Source organism: Gymnoscopelus braueri (assembly GCF_963280865.1).
Source record: "Gymnoscopelus braueri genome assembly, chromosome: 13".
Taxonomy (NCBI): domain Eukaryota; kingdom Metazoa; phylum Chordata; class Actinopteri; order Myctophiformes; family Myctophidae; genus Gymnoscopelus; species Gymnoscopelus braueri.
Genome location: NC_137615.1, coordinates 6,121,335 through 6,141,601, shown reverse-complemented (window position 1 = coordinate 6,141,601; position 20,267 = coordinate 6,121,335). Strand labels below are relative to the sequence as shown.

The 20,267-nt window shown below is 41.1% G+C and overlaps 1 protein-coding gene across 4 annotated transcripts in view; it reads left to right on the top strand.

The window, feature by feature from the left end:
* tbc1d16 (TBC1 domain family, member 16) overlaps positions 1–20,267 on the top strand; it is a 102,767-nt gene that overhangs the window by 16,606 nt on the left and 65,894 nt on the right. For 2 of the 4 annotated variants that reach the window (XM_080447334.1, XM_080447335.1), the window contains exons 2-5: positions 2,260–2,490; positions 10,930–11,092; positions 15,463–15,610; positions 16,509–16,723. In XM_080447334.1, coding sequence (XP_080303460.1) covers positions 2,301–2,490; positions 10,930–11,092; positions 15,463–15,610; positions 16,509–16,723 — 716 coding nt within the window. In that variant the 5' untranslated portion in view covers positions 2,260–2,300. The remainder of the gene's footprint in view (positions 1–2,259; positions 2,491–10,929; positions 11,093–15,462; positions 15,611–16,508; positions 16,724–20,267) is intronic. The other 2 variants (XM_080447337.1, XM_080447336.1) reach the window with 2 other exon arrangements.

Genomic DNA, 20,267 nt, shown 5'->3' with positions numbered 1-20,267 from the left:
CAACATAAGTTAAAAAAATAATAATAATAACTGATTTAGAAGACATTTGTAGAATCCCCCCAGAAGCAAAGATTTGAGTTACAAATGTTTGCTTTGAAAAAATATGTATTCAAAGATTTACGCAAAAAAATTATCGACACTGTGCCCTGCTATGAGCTTGTATATCTGCTATTTTTGAACAGCCAACGTGTAAGATAATGGTTTAAAGTGTTTAACATCTAAAATGAAAGATGCTTTCCCGGGTCTCAATGTGTTAAGAAGACGTGGCATAAGGAAAAGGCCTCAGTAGGACTATCAGTGCAGATTGCACAGAGCTGACCTCTCTATAAGGACACTGCAGTGGGTTTTGAACACACGTTGTACAGAACAGAACAGAACTAACAGGCCTGGAGAGACAAACTGTGTCACCTTGAGCTCTCTCTCTCTCTCTCTCTCTCTCTCTCCATCTCTTTCTCTTGTATATTGATGTTGGTAAGGCTGTCACCATTAGAGACCTGAAGCCGATTCTACATGTCTCCTAAATCTCAACAATATTCTCAAAAACATATGTTTCTATATCAGTGGTGCTCAATCTTTTTCATGTCAAGGAAAATTAAATTTATTTGGCCGCGAACCCCCATCAAAAATATTTTGTTCCAGGGACCCCCCAGAAGAAAAGATTTGAGTTAAAACATTTTGCTTTAAAAATATATATATTCAAATATTTGCATACATTTTTACGAATTTTCAAAAATAGCAGATCTACAAGCTCGTAGCGCGGCACTCGGTGCCGCGCTACGAGCTTGTAGATCTGCTATTTTTGAATAGCCTAAAGTGTAAAATAATGCTTTTTAGCTCAAATCAAAAAATGACACAGTTCCAGGTCTTAATCGGTTAAGTTGACGATTAATTGTCACACAAATAATTGCGATTAATGATTTAATTGTGTTTTTGGCCATTGAACATTGGAACATGAATAAAAACGTTATTTCTGTTTGCCTCTTGGCTTCGTAATCAAAAATTGCACAGGGCAGACATGACAAATAACTTGAATATACAAAGCAATTACTGACATATATTTATTATGTAAAAATTGCTGACATTTCGTGACGCGTTGCAAGCTTGTTACTTTGCAATGTATATCTGCAAAGTAACTAGTAACTAAAGTTTTCAAATAATTGTAGTGGAGTAAAAGTACAATATGTGCCTCTGAGATGTAAAAATTCAACCTTTCTGGGAAACTCTGCACTCAACCATATGTGAAGTTTTAGGTTATGAAATTCCCCATTCTTGTCTTGTACTGTATTTGGGTCAAATGGAAGGAACTGTACATCCAGGAGACTGTTATCTTGCCAAAATCCTCCTAGCTGCTGGGAGAAAGGCTATTACTAGGAAGTGGCTCAAGACTGACATACCGGACTATACACAATGGAGAAACATAGTGGACAATATTCAAGATATGGTAAAATTAACATTCAAACTGAAAATAAGGGAAGATCTCTATGAAAAAAGATGGGGGAAATGGTTAATGTATATGCTCCAAAAAGGAGAGATGTGAAACTGTAAGAAAAGAAAGGTTTAAAGTGCACCCCCATAAAGGTTATACATTTCATTTTTATAAACTTTATTTTTAATGTAATCTTTATTTTTTTGTTTGTCTTTAAGTACATGTGAATGTCTGTCTTTTATGTATTGTTTATTTTATAAAATGACAAATGTAACTGTCTTCAAAGTATCCTCAATAAAAACAAAGTATTGAAAATGGGAAATACTACAGTAAAGTAAAAAATACCTCAAAATTGTACTTAACCCATTGAGACCTGGAACTGTGTCATTTTTAGATTTGAGCTAAAAAGCATTATTTTACACTTTGGGCTATTCAAAAATAGCAGATATACAAGCTCATAGCGCGGCACCGAGTGCCGCGCTACGAGCTTGTAGATCTGCTATTTTTGAAAAATCTTGAAAATGTGTGCAAATCTTTGAATATATATATTTTAACATTTTTAACTCAAATCTTTGCTTCTGGGGGTCCCTGGAACAACATATTTTGATGGGGGTCCGCGGCCAAATACATATAATTTTGGGGGTCCTTGACATGAAAAAGATTGAGCACCACTGATATAGAAACATCAGAATACTGTTGAGATTTAGGAGACATGTAGAATCGGCTTCAGGTCTCAATGGGTTAAGTACAGTACTTGAGTAAATGTACTTAGTTACTTTACACCACTGGATAAAGGTGAAATAAAAACTCTCTCTCCCCCCCCTCCCCCTCAGAGGATGGGCGCAGCGTCCCGGAGGTGCTGCTGCTTGCGGAGATGTCTCTGGGTCGGCTGCTGCGGCGCGCGTCCTCCAAGGCCTCCGACCTCCTGACCTTTAACCCCGGGGCCGGGGGCTCGGCGGGGGCCGGGCGGGGGTCGGGTCTGGACGGGGAGATCATCTTCTCCAAGAACAACGTGTGTGTTCACCCCGCCGAGCCGCTGCCCGGCCTGGCCGAACACCACCCGGGTAGGTACCATAACGCTAGCCTGGTAAACCCTCCCTCCGGAAATCTCATTTCCATTTGATTTCAGGAGTGAGTCTGGCATGAACCGCCTCTCTGCAATATTGGCTGTGTGTGCCAAACGGCCGCGCCTATCAGCGTCGTCGCTCATTGTTCTGTGATTGACAGCTTACGTTGGCCAATCAGGTGGCGAGTTCGAGTGAGCCCAAAACACGAACGGCAGCCATCTTTTTCTTGTGCGCTATTTTCTCCGCAATTTTTTTTACTTCAAAAAGCTCTCTAACTTCTATTTTGAGGCACGGAATTTACTTATAAGATATCGTTTGGATAGAATTTAGTTGTTTAACTTCATATATGTGGTCAATTAATCATGACAAAGCCTATTTAAAAATAAAAATGTAGAGAACCGGTAGGGGCGGGCAGTGACACCCATGTAACCGAATAAGGCAACCCATTTTGGGCATGGATCGTCTCAAAAGTCCCCTTGCGTCACATTAAGACTGGTGAACTGCTGATTGGCTGAAGGGGAAAAATTATCATTGGCTGAAGGGGTTGTCAGTCAACGGTATTACTCCCGCCCAACTCCAGCACAGCCAATATTGCAGAAAGGCGGATCAGGCCAGACTCACTCCTGAAATCAAATGGAAATGAGATTTCCGGAGGGAGGGTTTACCAGGCTACCATAACGCCACAACCACCAGGTGAACCCCATGTTGTCTAAATCCTAACCGTATGTTGCTATATCAGTGGCGCCCCGACTTTTCCATGTCAAGGACCACCCAAAATGATGTGTATTTGGCCGCGGACCCCCCATCTCAAAATATGTTGTTCCAGGGACCCCCCCCCCCCAGAAGCACAGATAGGAGTTAAAAATGTTCGCTTTAAAACAACGATTTTCAAAGATGTTCCACAATTTTTCAAAAAATAGCCAAAGTAATCTTAAAATGACACAGATGCGTTCCCGGTCTTAATGGATTATATCAGGGGTCTTCAACAGGGGGTCGGGGACCCCTAGGGGGTCCCCAGAGTTACTACAGGGGGGGCCGCCAAATCTATGTGTGATAGGATCATGTTTTTTTACATGAACCACTTGAACCCCAGCATCTCTATTCTGAGTGGAACATTAGCCAAAAATAGCAGATCTCCAAGCTCACAACGCCTCGCAGCGCGAGGCGTTGTGAGCTTGGAGATCTGCTATTTTTGGCAAATAGGTTTGGTGTAGAGGGGGAAAAAAAGACTAAATATTGACGGTTCAATTGGTTAAATGTCTGAAAATACACATTAATCGATCATACACTGATGATAGTGCTGTCAAAGTCTATGAAGCTGTCTAAGAAAATCTATGAAAATGTTTAATTTACAACACAATGTTATACATTATGTAGTGGAGGGGTCCCTGCTTCTTCTTCTCTCTCAGCCAAGGGGTCCTTGGTCTGAAAAACGTTGAAGACCCCTGGATTAAAGAACAGATTCACCCTGGCTTCACAACAACAAGCTACAGTATAGAGCATCGCAGTTCCCGCCCACTTCCTGGTTTTTCCTGGTGCCGGAAGGAAAAACTCAATGCATTTTTCCCATTGACATTTCCAAAAATATTTATATCAATTAATTTAAGCCTCGAATCAAGCCATCATGACATGACATGAATCATGACCATAAACGTTTGATTCTGTGATTTTTTTTTTGTTGAAAACGGCAAAACAAAGGGTATTTATTAAATATAGTATATCATATAATTAAATATAAAATAAAAAAGAATCACAGAAAAAAACGTTTTATGGTCATGATTCATGTCATCTCGTGATGGCTTGATTCGAGGCTTAAATTAATAGATATAAATATTTTTGGAAATGTCAATGGAAAAATGCATTGAGTTTTTTCTTCCGGCACCAAAAAAAACAGGAAGTGGGCGGGAACTGCGACGCTCTATATAGAGAATGAGAATAGAAGCTTGGTCTGACGGGGCCTCTAATCATCAAAACCATCCCTCCTGTTGCTGCGTTTCCCCGACAGACAGTAAACATGTTGTCGTGTTGTTGTTCACGCACAAAACAACAGCAACGACCTTTAAGGGTTAACCCATTCAATCCGGGAACGCATCTGTGTCATTTTTAGATTTATTTGGCTATTAAAAAAATAGCAGATATACAAGCTCATAGCGCGGCACGGTGCCGCGCTATGAGCTTGTAGATCAGCTATTTTTGAAAAATCATGAACATTTGTGCAAAGATTTATTTTTTTCTTTCTTTTTTTTTTTGGACATTTTTAACTCCAATATTTGCTTCTCGGGGTCCCTGGAACTAAATATTTTACAAATGTTCACTTAAAAAAAGAATATTCACACATTTTCACGATTTTTCAGAAATGGCAGATCTACAAGCTTGTATGTCTGCTATTTTTGAATAGCACAAAGACATCTTAAAATGACACAGATGATGCTTTCCCGGTCTGAAAGAGTTAAGGCTTCCCACGGGAACGCTTGTTGTGGCACAAAAATGCTGCTGAGCGTGCAGTATGTCAAAGTATCACCGTCACTACAACTGGACCTGATGATGATAATAAGATGACTTGTGTGAATACAATGAGTGTTTTGTCAGCCGTATATAGGGAACTAAAATACCGTACGTACCGTGGTGTACAAACAGTTTATTTCTGGACTCTTTGGTTTCCCATTGATTGGTTCTCTCTCTCTCTCTCTATCAGTGGTGTAAAGTAACTAAGTACATGTACTTAAAATAAGTGTTAAATAGCTCTATATTGTGATACAATATACTCATTGCTATAGAGTGTTTGTTCAGTAAAGGGAGTCTCCCATGTCTCTCCAGCTCTTTAATACAGAAAATGCATTTTCAGTGTTCTCTTCTGATTGGCTTAAATGTTGTCACCCAGTGGTGTGTTCTAGTTTTTTTTTTAAGGTATACTATGATTATTCCCTGCCTCCCACATGCACGGCATGCGCGCGTCTATAATTAATTAAATATAAAAAATGTGCACACGCGCGTGTGTGGCCCACAAAAATATTGCATGTGAAGATTTTCCGCGCGCTTCGCGCGCGTGTGTGTCTTGCTCTCGTTCTGTCTCTCGTACCACTCTCGGTTCCTTGTTTGTTTTTGTTGTTGGCGCTGCCTGTCTCACTCTTCCGGGGCTTTACCTGCTGGGGCCAGTGTTGCCATGTCCGCGTATTATAAGCGACTTTGGGCTTGTTTTTCTGTAAAGTTTTCTTGTAAAATGTTGGTCGTTGTGGGTTGCGTTTTTTTGGGGCTTGTTTCTAAAGTGTACTTGCTTAGGCTTGCTTCAAAAAATAGCGTAGGTTTTAAGTGCTCATGTGGCCTAAGTTGCTTCTTTTGGGCTTGTTTTCATAGAACTGGTTGCTTATATCTCTCGCAAAATCTGGCAACACTGGCTGGTGAATGAAATCACAGAAGACTCGTCCCTAAACACACTCGCCCCGGGTCTAATCCGGCGGCCTCTGTCCGCGAAATGAATGGGGGCGAGTGTGTTTTGGGGCGAGCGTTCCAGAATCGTTTTTTTTTACTCTCTCTCGCTTTGCTGCCTGAGCCAGCACAGTGCACGTTAACGCCAGTCAGTCATTGCCGTCAGTTAGCGTATCAGAGCGTATCAGCGTCTCAGATTTTGAAGGTGTACGGTGGCGACGAAAAAAAATCTCAAGGTGTACGCCGTACACAGCATCTGACGGTAGAACCCACCACTGTTGTCACCTACCTGAAAATGTACTATATTCTGTTTACTAAAGAGCTGGAGAAACCCCTGTGACCGACAAACACTCTAGCAATGATTACTATCAGAATATAATACTTTAACCTTATACAAAAAAAATATATATATTTTACTAAAATATATCACTACCTACCTTTAAGCACTGTACACTTTTAAGGAATTTTTGGGCGGTGTAGCCGCCCCTATAAGTGGGGTTGGGACACCTCATTAGTACACATTTGCTGTACTGTGATTGGCTCATTAGTACACCCCTAGCTGTACTGTGATTGGCTGACTCTATTAGCTGACTCTATCCAGCACTGTGATTGGCTAGCGAGACACATGATGACATTAATAACCTATAAATAGGACTATGCACTTAAAAAAAAACATTTTTTTTTTTAAAGTGAGCTTCCATCACTATGATGACCACTGTGATGACCACACCGCCCACTTCACACTGGGTGTGATTTTTTACTTTACTGGAGTATTTCCCATTTTCAATACTTTAACTTCTACTCCACTACATCTCAGAGGCAACTATTGTACTTTTACTCAATTATTTGACAGCTTTAGTTACTAGTTACTTTGCAAGATTTTGATTAGTATCACAAAACAACATTAACCACTTCAGCCTTAAATATATTTCGGCCATTTAAAATAGCCGATCTACAAGCTCACAATGCGTTGTGAGCTTGTAGATCTGCTATTTTCAAAAGATGTTTATAAATTTTGAACTTGCACAATGAGCACTTTTACTTTTGGTACTTTAGTACATTTTGATACCAATACTTTTGTACTCAAGTACATTTTGAATACCTTACTTTTACTTGTAACGGAATATTTCTACACTGCAATATTGGCACTTTTACTTACGTTAAAAAATGTGAGTACCGTAATTTTCGCACTATAAGCCGCACCTGAATATAAGCCGCAGCAGCTAAATTGAATGATTTGTACATATATAAGCCGCACTGGACTATAAGCCGCGGGTGTAAAATCCATAGATTTAGGAGGTCCCCTAGTGGCCGTTAGCTGTAAAAATCCATAGATAAGCCGCACCGTTATATAAGCCGCAGGGTCGAAAAATGGGAAAAAAGTCGCGGCTTATAGTCCGAAATTTACGGTACTTATTCCACCAATGCTCTCTATCCCCCTCCCTTTTCTCTCTTTCTCTCCCTCGCTCTCTCTCTCTCTCTCGCCCGCTATCTCTCCACACCTCTACTTGACCCCTGTCCTCCTCTCTCCCAGTCCTAACATTAACCTTTGCCCCTTAATCTTTCTCTTTTGACCTTGACCCCCCCCCCCTTTAATCCTCTGTTTTCTTATTCTCCTCCCCTGTCGTTTAAATTCTGTCTCATCTGTTGCCGTCATCTTGTAAACCATGTAGACGGATGTGTCGGGTTTGCTCGCTCAACCTTGACATTCCACGTCGTGGAAGAACAGTTTCTCGCACACACACACACACACACACACACACACACACACACACACACGCGCGAGCACACGCTAGTGGTGGGAAAAAAGGTTCATTTCAGTGAACGAACGATTTCGTTCACCTTCACGGCAATGATTCGTTCAAATGATTCGTTCACGTTCTCGTTCAGTAGCGCTATTTTCTAGTGTTCAAAATGTACTCGAGTAAAAGTACAAAAGTATTGGAATCAAAATATACTTAAAGTACCAAAAGTAAAAGTACTAACAAAGAATAGCCAATCTACAAGCTCACAACGCGTCGCATCGAGCTTGTAGTTCTGCTATTTTCAAATAGCCTATATAAAATAGGGCTAAAGTGGTTAATGTATGTTTCATAATTTGTGTAAAACTACATCGCTGGGGCGGTTTTTTTACGTCGCCCATCCCCTCCCCCCGTCGTGTGTACGGGGGGAGGGGATGGGGCCATGCACGATAGCGTGAACGTAACAGGAAGTGAACGAGCTTGTTCAAGTTCACGGCAATGAACTAGTTCTTTTGAAGGAATCGATCATGAACGACACATCACGAACACACACACACACACACACACACACACACACACACACACACACACACACACACACACACACACACACACACACACACACACACACACACACACACACAGAGAGAGAGAGACTTCCCTAGAAGGCCAGAACCTGTCAGACTTGCAACTACTGGGCTTAAAGCTGTAGCTTTCCTCTTCTACCCCGGTTTTCCGAAAAAAAATGCCAAGACCATGAAGTTGATTAGGAAATGATTGCAAAAAACGCCCCAAAACAAATGTTTTGCCTTTTTTTAGAGCGAGAATGCAAAATCATTCTCTCCTATCTGTTGGCAGGCTCCCTGTGCTTCCCTCACCACACCCACACACACACACTAGAAGAAGAAACTCTGCAGACTGTTCAGGAATGTTCTGTCGGCCTCTTGCATTAAGAAAGTTGACACAAGTTCAGTTTATTGTGTGTTGTGGTTGTGACAATTACAGTGGTGTAAAGTAACTAAGTACGTTTACTCAAGTACTGTACTTAAGTACAATTTTGAGGTACTTTTACTCTACTGGAGTATTTCCTATCGTCTATACTTTTACTTTTACTCCACTACATCTCAGAGGCAAACATTGAACTTTTACTCCACTACAATTATTTGAAAACTTTAGTTAGTTATTATTATAGTAAATGATTACATTATAAAACATACATTAACCACTTTAGCCCTATTGTATATCTAGGCTATTTGAATATAGCCGATCTACAAGCTCACAACGCGTCACATCGTGATGCGTTGTGAGCTTGTAGATCTGCCATTTTCAAACATTTTAGTACTTTTACTTTTGTTACTTTAAGTACATTTTGTTGTACAAGTAAATGTTGAATTCCGGACTTTTACTTGTAACAGAGTATACTTCTGCATTGCAGTATTGATACTTTTACGTAAGTAAAACATTTGAGTACTTTTTCCACCACTGGACAATTAGCGCTGTGCAAACCGCAATGTACGAACACACATGCACATACTGTGTCTGTCTACTGTGCCTGGTTGGTTTGTGTGAATAGTTGAACCGCCGATAACCACGCACGCCCTATTTACTATGTTCTATGTCCGATATAGCAGACCAGATCTGTAAGCTCAACACGCTGCGTTTCGCGGCGCGTTGTGAACTTGTACTGTAGATCTGCTATTTTCATTGTTTTAAAAATAGGTAAATTATTTAATTAATTTACTTTTTCCCCCCTATAATGACACGTCCAATACAGGGAGGCCAGGAATAAAGGTAGGGTAGGGTAAGTGATTTACTTTGGTTAAAGTAAGTGTTAAATAGCTCTATATTGTGATAGTACTCATTGCTATAGAGTGTTTGTTCAGTAAAAGGAGTCTCCCATGTCTCTCCAGCTCTATATTAAACAGAAAATGCATTTTCAGTGCTCTCTCCTGAGTCCTGATTGGCTTAAATGTTGTCACCTACCTGAAAATGTACTATATTCTGTTTACTAAAGAGCCGGAGAGACCACTGTGACCGAACAAACGCTCTGTAGCAATGATTACTATCAGAATATACTACCTTTTTAACCAAAACATATCACTTACCCTACCTTTGAAGTGGCAAAGCGACGAATGCAACTACAGTATGATTATCTGTCTGGGTGTATGACAATCTGTTCACACATATGTCCACCAGAGGGCTCTGTGGGTCAACTTTACACACCTCTAGCTTCATGGTTCCTGGTGTTCATTGTCACATAGCAGCCTTCTTGCACTTATAGATTCCTGAACAGTGTGCATAACAATAAAATATGACAGAAATATAAAATAGTAGCAATATAAAAAAGGAAAACTAAAAACTAAATATACTTACAAAATAGGCAATAACAGTCTGTAAAACACACACACTATACGTGTGAGAGCCAAATGTCCCCACAAGTATAGTAGCATTAGACGTCAGGCTTAGAGGTTATTATACTTATTCCAGATTTATAGTAAAATTGTGAGCTTGTATAAAGCGTCTATTTTCGGCTTCAGGCTTGGGGTTTAAAAATGGAAAAAAACTGTAAAAATCATGTCAAGGACCCCCAAAATGATATGTATTTGGCCGCCGAACCCCATCTCAAAATACTTTGTTCCAGGGACCCCCCAGAAGCAAAGATTTTAGTTAAAAAATGTTCACTTTGAAATAATATATATTCAAAGATTTGCACACATTTTCATATTTTTTCAAAAATAGCAGATCTACAAGCTCGTAGTCCTTAAAACTGTTTCCTCATTTTTTTTTTTTGGTTTTTAGAACCAGTGTCACACACAACAACAGTGGGATTAAGCAGGTAACTGGAGAAGGAATGACATACAGGAGCAGAGTCTTTATTAACGAGCCTGGGGATCAAATGCGGCCACACATGCAATACGAGAAGAGAGCAAACACACACGTGCACATGTGTGCACGCACACACACACACACACACACACACACACACACACACACACACACACACACACTTGAATGACTATACTTGTGAGGATGTTCACATTTAAACCATTAAGACCAGGAACACACATCTGTGGCATTTTTAGATTTCTTTAGGCTATTCAAAAATAGCAGATCTACAAACTCCGAGCTTGTAGATCTGCTATTTATGTAATGTAAACATGTCTCCAACAAATGCAGTTACTGCACTTTTTGGCTTTTTTGTGTGAATGGAAACCAAAATAACATAATGAGCTGTGGTGTGTGTGTGTGTGTGCACTGCCCCCTGCAGGCTACCTGTGTGTTCACATGGAGAAGGATGAGAGCATGGGGACCACTCTGATCCTGACCTGGGTTCCAAACTCGCGCATCCAGAGGCAGGACGAGGAGGCGCTGCGCTACATCACCCCGGAGAGCTCCCCCGTACGCCGCAACGCACGCCACCGAGCACGCAGGTATACGGCAGGCCCACCCCAGCAACCAGTGGTGGAGAAAAAAAAATACTCGCATATTTGACTTAAAGGACTACTTCACCTCACCCATTTTCAACCTATCTTCATATAATTGGTCCTCACTACTGCTCATGATAAAATGGTACCATTATTTTCTACTCACTCTGTGTCTCAGGGGAGGGCTGTGGACAGTTCAGAAACCCGTCTACCATTGACATCATCGATGGGGAATCCAAGCTAATAGAAACTGCAGGCTATCTATTCCTGGAAAGTTGCAATGCAACAATAGAAGCCATTGTTCTCGCGTTGATAAAAATCTAAAAAAAAAAGTGAAATCTTGTTGGGGAAAAAAAATCCTGCTTAACGATGATGTCACTGGTAGACGGGTTTCTGGACTGTCCACAGTCCTCCTATGAGACACTAGCCTCGGAAACCCATGCCTTTTTTTTTTTGTTTCAAAAGAAAAAAAGCCGGGGGGAACGGCGGTTTAGGAGTGGGAGTGAACCTTGTTATCTCCTAACCAATCAGAGTGCAGAGGGGCGTCACTCTAAATTTGGTGACGTCAGCATGTTCCATGCACAGGGGGGGGGGGGGGGGAGGGGGGACATAGATTGGTGAAGCAATAGGAAGCGGCGCTGGTACCGAGCGCAAGGCTTTGGATCCGCCCTTCAAGACCTTCGATAGGGCTGGCTCCTCCAGTCTAATGAGACACAGACCGAGTAGAATTATTTTTTTACCATTTAATCATGAGTATTAGTGAGGACCAATTATATGAAGATAGGTTGAAAATGGGTGAAGTCGTCCTTTAAGTAAAAGTATCAATACTGTGACGTAGAAGCACTCTGTTACGAGTAAAAGTCCGGAATTCAACATTTACTTGAGTAAAAGTACAGAAGTATTGGTATCGAAATGTACTTAACCCATTTAGACCTGAGGCCGATTCTAAAAACGCCTTCTAAAACCTAACCATAGTTTTCTGAAAACGTTCAAATTCTTACAAAAAATAAAAAATGATGTTACTATATTATAGCAACAACAATTAGACACAGAGGTGGCATCCGGATTAAAAGGTATAACAACGTATAGGTAGCAACAGGTCTCAATGGGTTAAAGTATCAAGAGTAGAAAGTACTCATTATGTGCAGAACATCCCATTTCACAAGTTTTCAAATTAATAAAATGTATACAAATATTTTTGAAAATAGCAGATCTACAAGCTCACTATGTGTGGCATCTGGCTTTTTTTCAAATGGCGGAAATGTACTGTATATAGTCCTGAAGTGGTTAATGTGTCTTTTGTATTAATAATCAAAATCTACAAAGTAACTAGTAACTGAAGTTTTCAAATAATTTTAGTGGAGTAAAAGTATGATATTTGCCTCTGAGATGTAGTGGAGTAGAAGGTATTGAAAATGAACACACTTCCAGTAAAATAAGAATACCTCAAAAGTGCACTTAAGTCCAGTACTTGAGTACACGTTAGAGTACTTTTCCATTTCCTGAAAAGTCACAGTTTTGGACATACGAGAATTTCACCCGACAGCAACGATATGTGAACGCCACAGCTGCTGATATATTTTGACCAATCAAATGATGCCAGCTGTGAAGAGATAGCCTCATGTGGAGCAGATAAAAAGACAGACAGACAAACAAGACACACAGACGGTAGGGGTGTGCCGATTAATTTCACCAAACGATACGATACGATATTTGGCTCACAACTTCGATACGATTTCGATACGATACGACACGCACTTTTTTATTATGAAAATATATGGGGGAGAAAAAATGCAAACAAATAATTCAGTTTTTGCATTATTCAGACGCAAACTTGTAGCTTTTCAGCTACAATAGCCGTTTTGAATCCAAATAGGGCAATAGCGTGACACCTGACCCGAAAAAAAACAACATGTTGTCACCCTTTTCACCTCGGGGCTGTTTGCATGCCTGATTATTATTGTAAAAAAAAAAAAAATGTTTTTTTTTTTTTTCAAAACGATTTTTTTTTCTTCAAAACGATACATATCGTCACGAAAACGTATCGCGATATATCGCGGGACGATATATCGGCACACCCCTAACAGACGGCAACGCACACCCTTCTAGAAGACCCCGACCCAGGCTCCACTGACGCAGACCCTTCAAGAAGACCCCAACCCAGACTCCACTGACACAGACCCTTCTAGAAGACCCCAACCCAACCCAGGCTCCACTGACACGGACCCTTCTAGAAGACCCCAACCCAAGCTCCACTGACACAGACCCTTCAAGAAGACCCCAACCCAGACTCCACTGACACAGACCCTTCTAGAAGACCCCAACCCAACCCAGGCTCCACTGACACAGACCCTTCTAGAAGACCCCAACCCAGGCTCCACTGACACAGACCCTTCTAGAAGACCCCAATCCAGGCTCCACTGACACGGACCCTTCTAGAAGACCCCAACCCAAGCTCCACTGACACAGACCCTTCAAGAAGACCCCAACCCAGGCTCCACGGACGCAGAGACCACCTCAGGCTGACATGCTGCTGATTCCTCAACTCCTGTGCTTGCTGGGCCTCATGGCACTAGGTAAATACAATTAAAAAAGGTTATTGAATGGTTCTTTAATCCATCTACAGACTGGGAAAGCGTCATTTTAGAATTTAACCACTTTAACCATTATTTTATACTTTGGCTATTCAAAAGCTTATCAGCTTATAGATCTGCTAGTTTTGAAAAATCATGAACATTTGTGCAAAAAAAAAGTTTGAGAACCTCTGATATTATAGCAACTTAAGTTTTTTTCAAAAAAACTGTTAGGATTTAGAAGACATTTGTAAAATCCCCCTGGAGAAGCAAAGATTTGAGTTACAAATGTTGAAATATATATTGAAAGATTTGCACACATTTTCATGATTTTAAAAAAAGAATTGCAGATCTATTTTTGAACAGCCAACGTATAAGATAGTTAAAGTGGTTAAAATCTAAAATTATTTTTCTGCACTAGGCACCGTGCACGCTGCACCCTTGGCAGAGGCGAAGCTACAGCGTGGAAACTGCCCGATGTTCTGGTACAGCTTCAACGGTCGCTGCTACAAGTACGTCGCTGGGCCCAAGCCGAGATGAACTGCGTGTCTCAAGATGCCAACCTGGTGTCCGTCCACAGCCAGGAGGAGCACGACTTTGTCCTAAACCTGATCCAGAACTTTGACCCATTTCAGGGAGCCACCTGGATTGGACTGAGTGACACTCAGTGGGACACTGTGTGGATGTGGTCTGATGGCTCCAAAGTGAGCTACACCTCGTGGCATGATGGACAGCCAGGTGGTGATGAAAGTGAAGACTGTGTGTACACAAACTGTGGTCGTAAATGGTGTGACATGACATGTTCTATTACGATCCCTTCTGTGTGTGCACTTCGTACAGTCTCTCCCTAATGAGTGGATTGTCTGAATCAACCACACTGACTTGCATACTGGGTCTCCACAATAAAAGTACATTAAAACATATCCATGTGTTTACTGGTGCCATCATTTCAGTGTGTCTCCGTTGTGAAGAACATTCATAGACATTCATGTAATAAACTCTCTTTAGCATTGGTGGACTACCAGTACTTGAGGCAAAGTAATAGATATTCCAGGTCAAATATTGCTCAATGAAAAGGTGAAGGTTCCTCAGTCAACAAGTTAAAGTACTGGAGTTAAAGTACTGGAGTTAAAGTACTGGAGTACTAAAAAATACTTAACTATTCGAAAGTATCTACATGCTTTTACAATACATTATTAAAAAAAAAAAGATTATATCAATGCATTGCTGTATTAAAAATAGTGAAAATATTGCATTGTGAGCTTGTAGACCTGCTATTTTCACTATATTTGAAATTGAACAAATGGTACTATTCATCTCTCTCGATTAAAGGTAGGTATTAAAGTGATTTACTTTGGTTAAAATAAGTGTTAAATAGCTCTATATTGTGATACTCATTGCTATAGAGTGTTTGTTCAGTAAAAGGAGTCTCCCATGTCTCTCCAGCTCTTTATTAAACAGAGCAAGCATTTTCAGTGCTCTCTCCTGATTGGCTTAAATTTTGTCACCTACCTGAAAATGTACTATATTGTGTTTACTAAAGAGCTGGAGAGACCCCTGTGACCGAACAAACTCTCTGTAGCAATGATTACTATCAGAATATAATACTTTAACCTTTTTAACAAAAAATAAATATATATATACCAAAAAATATCACATACCCTACTTTAACCACTTCATGTTATACTTGGTCCCACAACGGCATCGTGCAAAACAGCTCCTGGTGAGCTTGTATGTCGGCTATTTTCCCTGTTTTGGGAATCTATATATATATGTGTATTTTACCCCCTCCCGCTCCCCCAGGCCACACCCCCGCCCCCCCGCCGCCCAGGAGGAAGAGGAGGATGAGGAGAGGAACCTGACAACCACCGCCACCACCACTGAGGGCCAGCAGCAGCTCCCCCTGGTGGAGGAGGCCGGCATAGAGCCTTCACCCGCCCAGCACAACAAGGTTGTTATAGTTCAGAAGTTTTCTTTTTGTTTTTTCTTTTAGAAATTTTCTTTTGTTTTGACTTTATGTTTTCAATATCTGTTTACATTTGTTATGAACGGTGGTGGAAGAAGTACTCAGATATTTTACTTAAGTAAAAGTACCAATACCACAATATTAAAATACTCTGTTACAAGTAAAAAGGCCTTTGTTCAAAATGTTACTTGAGTGAAAGTACCAAAGTATTGGCATCAAAATATACTTACAGTACCAAAAGTAAAAGTACTACAATGTTTGAAAATAGCAGATCTACAAGCTCACAACGCGTCACGATGCAACGCGTTGTGAGCTTGTAGATCTGCTATTTTCAAATGGCCTATGTATAAAATAGGGCTAAAGTGGTTAAAGGGATAGTTCACCCCCAAAATATTTTTTTTTCCTGTCGATTAGTCACCCCATGGAGACTTGAATTCATGGATATTTTTTTGTTTTTGTCTCATTCCTAAGCCAATAATTTGATGACCGGCAGTGGTTCTGGTAGTACAATGTGTATCCTTTGTGTCTCCTACCGGAACCACTGCCTACCGGTCCGCTGGTCATCAAATTATTGGCTTAGGAATGTGACAAAAACTCTTCATGGGGTGACTAATCGTAGTAATCGATAGAAAACTTTTTTTTTTTCCGGGTGAACTATCCCTTTAATGTAGGTTTTATTATGTAATCATTTATAACTGCAAAGTTACTAGTAACTACATTTGCCATATAATTGTAGTGGAGTAAAAGTACAGCTCCGTTCACACCGTTTCCCAAATCGCTCATTATAGGACGTAACTTTTCCAGACGTGAGATTGTATTCTGCTTTAAATCCATGCATAATACATGCTTTTTAACCATATATTAATAACCTTTTTGGTGGCAGGACCAGGACCAGGACCAGGACCAGGCCCCGGCGGCGGTACCGGCAGCGCCGGTGGAAGAGGCGGACGAGGGTTCGTGCGAGCTCTCGGACGAGGTGAGCCGGGACAGCACCATGGGCTCAGACTCTGACACCTTCTCCTCCCCCTTCTGCCTGTCCCCCGTCAGCGAGGCGCTCCAAGAGAGCAGCGGATCCGTCTTCCTGGACAACGAGAGCAGGTGTGTGTGTGTGTGTGTGTGTGTGTGTGTGTGTGTGTGTGTGTGTGTGTGTGTGTTTCATGTGTCTATGAGGTTGATAGAACTTCATTAAGCCCCCTGGTGGTGTTTTTATGGTGTTTTATGTCTTCTCTGACTATTTTGAGTTTCTACCCGGAGGCTGAAACCTTGAGGGTCAAACGTGCGTGCCAATAGAAAAACAGCGCTTTAATGACGCAGTAGAAATATACCCTCCCCCTCATTATCATAACACAACAGGTGTGGGCATGAGGAGGAGGAGGGACTAGGACAGGAGGCGGAGGGACTTGTTCAGGTGGGAGGTGCTAAGGTGAGAACCAGGTATACTTAATGAACTGGAGGCGTGTCCACATAATAAAAAACATCATTTTAACAATTTCTGTATGCTTTTTTGAAAAAAATCTTCCTCCTAGTATAACCATAATACCTGATGATCATGTTTTAGGGGGTGGGGGGGGGGGGAATCACTGAAAATCACGGCACCCCGTCTTTAAAATGCTGGCAGAAGCTACCTGCCAATAATAGAAAGCCACTGGTAGTGAATGTGTTAAAAATAAACCAATCGTAATCTTTAGGAAATCAATTGTTTGACATTCAGGGAACCACTCTCGTGGTATTAGTAAGGACTCCAGCAGCTGTATTCTGAATCGACCGCAGTTGATTTTCTTTAGAGAAACCTGTAAAGACACGGCTTACAGTAGTCAAGTCTACTGAAGATGAATATATGGACGTGTTTTTTTGTGTTCTAAATCCCGCAGAGACATAGTAAGTCCTTTAACATGTGAGATAGTCTTAAAGCAGCAATATGTAACCTTTTAACAACTATATAGCACAGGGGTGATGCAACTTTGATTCCACACTCACTCCAGAGGGCCACGTTGCAAACACCTCTTTTATCTCTGTATTTTTGTACTTTATTCGTAAATTATGTCATCGTCATTCTATGTCACACAAAAGTAGCAAAATAGCCGATCTACAAGCTCAAAACGCGTCGCAGTGCGACACGTTTTGAGCTTGTAGATCTGCTATTTTTGCTTGTTTTTTTTGGGGGGAATCCAGATTATGATTTGTTTTGCCATTTTTTTATTGGAATCCTGAAAAGTAAAATTTGTATTTAATTTCAAATGCATTTAGTTATACTTATGTTAGCTTTATGAACTTAAATACAAATACATTGGACATAAAAAAGACAAGAATTTTAATGCTAGTCATTAAGCTACTAATATAGACTGAAGTAATTAAAGCGGGTCATGTTTGCCTGTTTGGAATTGTAACAGCTGAAATCAATAATTTGTCAGTATTCTGATATTAACCTGCGGGCCGCGTCAAGTGAAGGTGGGGGCCTCATGTGGCCTCCGGGCCACCAGTTGCCCATGTATGATATAGCATATGTCCCACAAAACTAAAGCTACATGTTCAAGCAATAGCAATCTAGTTTTTGAATTGGAAAAAAACTTTTTCGTTTTGAAAAAATCTGGAAAAATCAGAATCGTGACCCCAAGAATCGGAATCGAATCGTGAGATAGCAGAAGATTCACAGCCCTACTCATTGATCAAAAAGGATTGCTTTGAGCCAAGAGCGAGTTCATACAGAGTATTCTTTTTACAAGATGTTGTGGTTGTGGGGGAAAAAATGGATAGGGGCCATTATGCTGCGTGCCAAGAAGAGGCTATTAAAGATTATGATGATGTCCTCTGTCGAGGAATCCTCCATCAATCAGTACGTTGAGGCAATACGGAGCCGGAGAGTCACTTAATATTTCCAAGATAGAAGTTTATAACATGAGCTCATGGAAGGAGGAGGAGAAGAGCATTAAACGGGCAAGGCCGGTGGTCAAATCTCTGAAAGCAGGAATAAGAACATATAGTTCTACATAATAAGCAGTGGTGGGAAAAGTCCTCAAGTGTTTAGTATCAATGCTGCAATGTAGAAGTACTCTGTTACAAGTAAAAGTTCGGAATTCAAAATGTACTTGAGTAAAAGTACAAAGGTATTGGTATCAAAATGTACTGAAAGTACCAAAAGTAAAAGTACTAAAATGTTTGAAAATAGTCGATCTACAAGCTCACAACGCGTCGCGATGCGACGCGTTTTGAGCTTGTAGATTGGCTATTTTCAAATAGCCTATATAAAAAACAGGGCTAAAGTGGTTAATGTATGTTTTATAATGTAATAATTTATCACTACTTTACTCATGTTCATTTAATTATGGGAAGCCCAATCTGGGAACCCATTGTCAAATAAAAAGGAAAAACAGCGCCCCCGGCGTTTTACACTTTTGCATTTGACTCTGGGGGGGGGGGGGGGGGGTGATTAAATAGACCGAGGACGATGACTGGAAACCGGCGTTTGGTCGCTGCCCTCAGCGCTCCACTTCCGGTGGTGGCGCGCCTATGTTTTCATTCCCACTAACAATATTTCTCCACGGAACACTTTAACACCGTTTCTCCCAAAGAACATGGATCGTTTTGGTTAAAATCCCACTTGTTTCTATGATGAAAGAACAAGTTAAAATGTTACTGACTTTCCGTGGTTTTGTCGGCTCCGAGGACGCTGTTGTTCAATGAGTTTGGGTTTGTTTCCAATGGGAAGCGAACGCACAGATGTAAATCCCTAGCCTGGTATCCAGCCTGCTTCGCTACGTTCGGCGGACTTTTTTTTCTCTCTTCGCTTCTCAGTCTGGAGAGCACCCTATTGACTCGTTTTGCAGAACTACACTGGAACTACATATGTTACGTTGGGCAACGTCGTTGCTGATTGGATGTTGTTCAAACGAATGACGAATCACAACGATCACACTGTTTTTTTTTGTCCCGCCCCGCACCACAGACCAATCAGAAGCCACGGTAGGTTTCGAAGCTTATGGCATGTCCCGCCTCCCTTGGAGATAGGAGGCTTTCCAGACTGAGAAGCGAAGAGAGAAAAAAAAGTCCGCCGAACGTAGCGAAGCAGGCTGGATACCAGGCTAGTAAATCCCGCCCACTACATTTGATTGGGTAAACTAGTAGGCCAACGCCGCTCACACGTTCTGAACGGGGCTCCCGAACAGATTCGCTAGCGCAGCTCCGAATCTGTTCTTGAGAGATTAGCCGTGATCCACCAGTCATCTCATGTTCATTTGATTATGGGAGGCCAAATTGCAGCCCTACTGTAGGTCCATGTGTGAAAACCACACTTATATGTGGGTTCTCTCTCCTGTCACGTGAGGGACAGACATCTCTGGTTCCTGGCCTGCAGCAAAGGAGTGTTACTACTTGACGCAGCAATCAGTGTTGCCAGATTCTGCGAGAGAAATAAGCAACCAGGAAACTAGGAAAACAAGCACAAAAGAAGCAACTATAGGCTACATGAGCACGTTAAACCCATTATACTGTATACATCGGCTATTTGAAAATAGCAGATCTACAAGCTCACAACGGCTTGTAGATCTGCTATTTAAAAAAAAACACATTTTTAAATATAATGTGCACAAATCTGGTACTGGGCTCCCTGGCAGGCTGGCACAAAACATTTTCAGATGGGGGTATA